At 39.0% G+C, this 3,353-nt stretch overlaps 1 protein-coding gene across 1 annotated transcript; it reads left to right on the top strand.

Annotated features, from left to right (window-relative positions):
- Positions 1–806: 806 nt before the first annotated feature.
- Positions 807–3,021, top strand: LOC140505335 (14-3-3 protein theta-like). The gene is made up of 2 exons (XM_072611213.1): positions 807–2,008; positions 2,507–3,021. The coding sequence occupies exons 1-2, from the start codon at positions 1,093–1,095 to the stop codon at positions 2,554–2,556; spliced, it is 966 nt and encodes a 321-aa protein (XP_072467314.1). The 5' UTR covers positions 807–1,092; the 3' UTR covers positions 2,557–3,021.
- The last annotated feature ends 332 nt before the right edge of the window (positions 3,022–3,353 follow it).

Here is a 3,353-nt window from a genome sequence, read left to right as displayed (position 1 = left end):
AAGACAAGTACAAAGGACTCATGAAGGAAAATGCTATCCACATCCAAATAAATAACTGATGGATTCTGAATGCAGTGTCAAGCATTTTTTTTTTGCATTTATCCTTTTTTGTGTTTTTTCACCTGTTGATCTTTTTTTTTCTTTCATCATTGTGACAAAATTGAAATGTTTTACATGACAGCACATAGTTAACCTATATAAAATTGCCTACCATTTTTGGAAGAGGGGAGAGGAGGGAGGGAAAGAAGGAGGCAGAAAAATTTGGAACTCAAAATCTAAAAATGAATCCTAAAAATTATCTTGATGTCTGCTTGGGAAAATAAAATATTTAAAACATTAAAAGTAAAATTCAAAACAAATTCATGGAAATATCAAATGTCCAAGTTAACATAATGAGAAATGAAAAATTTAAATAACCCAGTCTTTGAAAAAGTGGTTCAAAAAACCATAAATTAACTCCCAAAGGGAAAGAAACAACCCTGAGACCAGATGGATTTACAAATTCTATCAAACATTCAAAGAACAATTAGTTCAAATATTACATTAGTTGCTTGAAAAAAGGAGGAAAAGGGCATCTTACTAAATTCATTCTATCATAATAATATGCTTCTGATACCTATTCCAGAAAAGAATCAAATAAAGAGAAAGACTATTGACCAATATCCCTGATAAACACGGAATCAAAAGATTATCTAAAACCCATGGCCAAAACAAACAATAAACACAAACAACATCCAAATCTTCCTTTTGGATTTCAAGAAATCACTAAAAGCCAAAACTGCCTAGAAGTATTAAAGAAGAGGGCAATATGAAATTAGAAAGAATCCAAAAGTTGATTCCTGAAAGAAATCTCATAATGAAACCTGCCAAAAATGCCTAAAAATATATGCAACGTGCAACACTTGTGAACTCCCAGTTCTGCAAAAGGATGAGGTAGGAATAATATTTCATTTTTTTAAACTTTCAGGCCATGTTTATTCTTTATAATTTGTAACATTCACTTGTGTATGTGTGCCTCTCCTTTCTGTCACATTTGTATATTGTTTTCTTGGCTCTACTGCACTCTGCATCTGAAAATCTTCCCTTGCTGGGATGAGGAGGCTCCTTCGCCAAAGCCTAAAGCAGATCAAAGTAGGGGCGATCCGAGGCGGTGAAGATGAAGGCTTTCGAGGACTCCTCCTGCCCTGGGTTGATTCTGTCCTGCCCCGCCTCGGTGCCAGTACTTCCGCTCCCCGGAGCCCAGCTGCTGCTGCTGCCCCCGAGCCCACCCGAACCCAACCCACCATGGAGAAGACGGAGATGATGCAGAAGGCCAAGCTGGCTGAGCAGGCAGAGCATTATGACGACATGGTCACCTGCATGAAGGAGGTGACCGAGCAGGGGGCCGAGCTCTCCAAGGAGGAGTGCAACCTGCTCTCGATGGCCTACAAGAACGTGGTCGGGGGACGAAGGTCAGCCTGGAGGGTCATTTCCAACATCGAGCAGAAAACCGACACCACCGACAAGAAGATGCAGCTGGTCAAGCACTACCGGGAGAAAGTGGAATGTGAACTGAGATCCATTTGCACCATCGTCCTGGAGTTGTTGGGTAAGTTTTTAATAGCCAAGGCGATTAATCCAGAGAGCAAAGTATTCTACCTGAAAATGAAGGGAGACGACGTCTGGTACCTTACTGAAGTAGCACGTGGCGAAGACCGAAAACAAACAATAGATAATTCCCAAGGAGCTTGTCAAGAAGCCTTTGACATCAGCAAGAAAGAGATGCAACCTACCCATCCAATTCGCCTGGGGCTAGCTCTTAACTTTTCTGTATTTTACTATGAGATCCTTAATAACCCGGAGTTTGCCTACACATTGGCTAAAACGGCTTTTGATGAGGCTGTTGCAGAACTTGATACACTGAACGAAGATCCCTACAAAGACAGTCCCCTTATCGTGCAGTTGCTTAGAGACAACCTAACATTATGGACATCAGACAGTGCAGGAGAAGAATGTGATGCTGCAGAAGGTGAAGAAAATTAAAATTCATACAGGGTGTCATCTTCCTTTCTCTCAAGAAACCTTTTTACACATCTCCATTCCCTGTAGCTCCACTTGGATTTCCTATAGCACAGAGAATCCATCCATGTGTATGGAAATCGTTTATAGTCTTTTCACACTGCAGCTTTGGGAAAACTCCATTCCTTGTTTTGTATTTGTCCTGGCCTTTCTGGTGTGCCAATAGTGCTGTAGAAAAGTATTAATAGCTTCATTTCGTATAAACATAAGTAACTTCCAAACACTTCTGTAGAGGACTAAAGTATTTAGTATTTGATATTTAAAAATCTGAACCAGTTCTGCCAGTGACTGTGTTTTGTATTACAGTGAAGATATGGAAATGTAGTTAAATACAACTAACATGTTTTACATAGCTTCCTTGCCACCTACCCCCCATATTCTCACCTTATTTTTCAGGATTTTCCTTTCACCAAACAACTTTCACATGTTCTTATATGTTCTTTTTAAGGAGGAATCTTGGAAGTGTTGGGTCAAATGGAAACAAGTGTGGCATTTTAGAGTTCAGGATCACAAACTGAAATATGCCTCCTGTAACAGCAAGAAGTTTTCTTACTCTTTAGTTGCTGCTGTTTCATTTGACAATTTCCCTGTCTCAATAAAAGTTCACTCACACTCCTGCCTTTGTAGTTCTGGTGTCCACTTTTCTATGTAATAGAAGTACCATGTAACTACCAGAATACAAATGTTGCTTTTTAGCAAATTAAAGTGCATGTCATTTCTTAATACACTAGACTGGGGGAGACCATTGGAAATACACGAGTCCAGGCCTAACATTTTTATACTTTTTCATTCAGATTTGTGCTCATGTGAGAGGGTGTCACGTTTGTCCAGTGATTGTTACTTAGAAAGTTTGGACCACTATTGTGTGTTGCTAGTCATTGACTGTAGTCCCAAAAAACCCTTGTGAAAATGTTATGCCCTGTGTAACAGCAAAGTAACATAAAATAAAATTACATTTTATAAACCAAAAAAAAAGAAAGAAAATCTTTCCATGCTTCTGTGTATGCACCAAATTCATCATTTCTTAAAGAACAGTAGTATTCCATGGCATTGATGTATCACATTTTTATATCCTTTCTCCATGTAATAGGTATCTAATTGGCTTCCAATTATTTGCTATCCTAAAAAACACTGCTTAAATATTTTGATTTTATAAGAACTTTTGTCTTATTTATAGCTTCCTTGGGGTTTTAGGGGCAGCTAGGTGGTGCAGTGGATAGAGTACCAGAGCAGGAGTCAGGAGGACTTGAGTTCAGATCTCACCTCAGACACTTGACACTCACTAGCTGTGTGAC

Source organism: Notamacropus eugenii, chromosome 5, assembly GCF_028372415.1.
Source record: "Notamacropus eugenii isolate mMacEug1 chromosome 5, mMacEug1.pri_v2, whole genome shotgun sequence".
Lineage (NCBI taxonomy): Eukaryota > Metazoa > Chordata > Mammalia > Diprotodontia > Macropodidae > Notamacropus > Notamacropus eugenii.
This window is presented reverse-complemented; position numbering and strand designations above follow the sequence as displayed.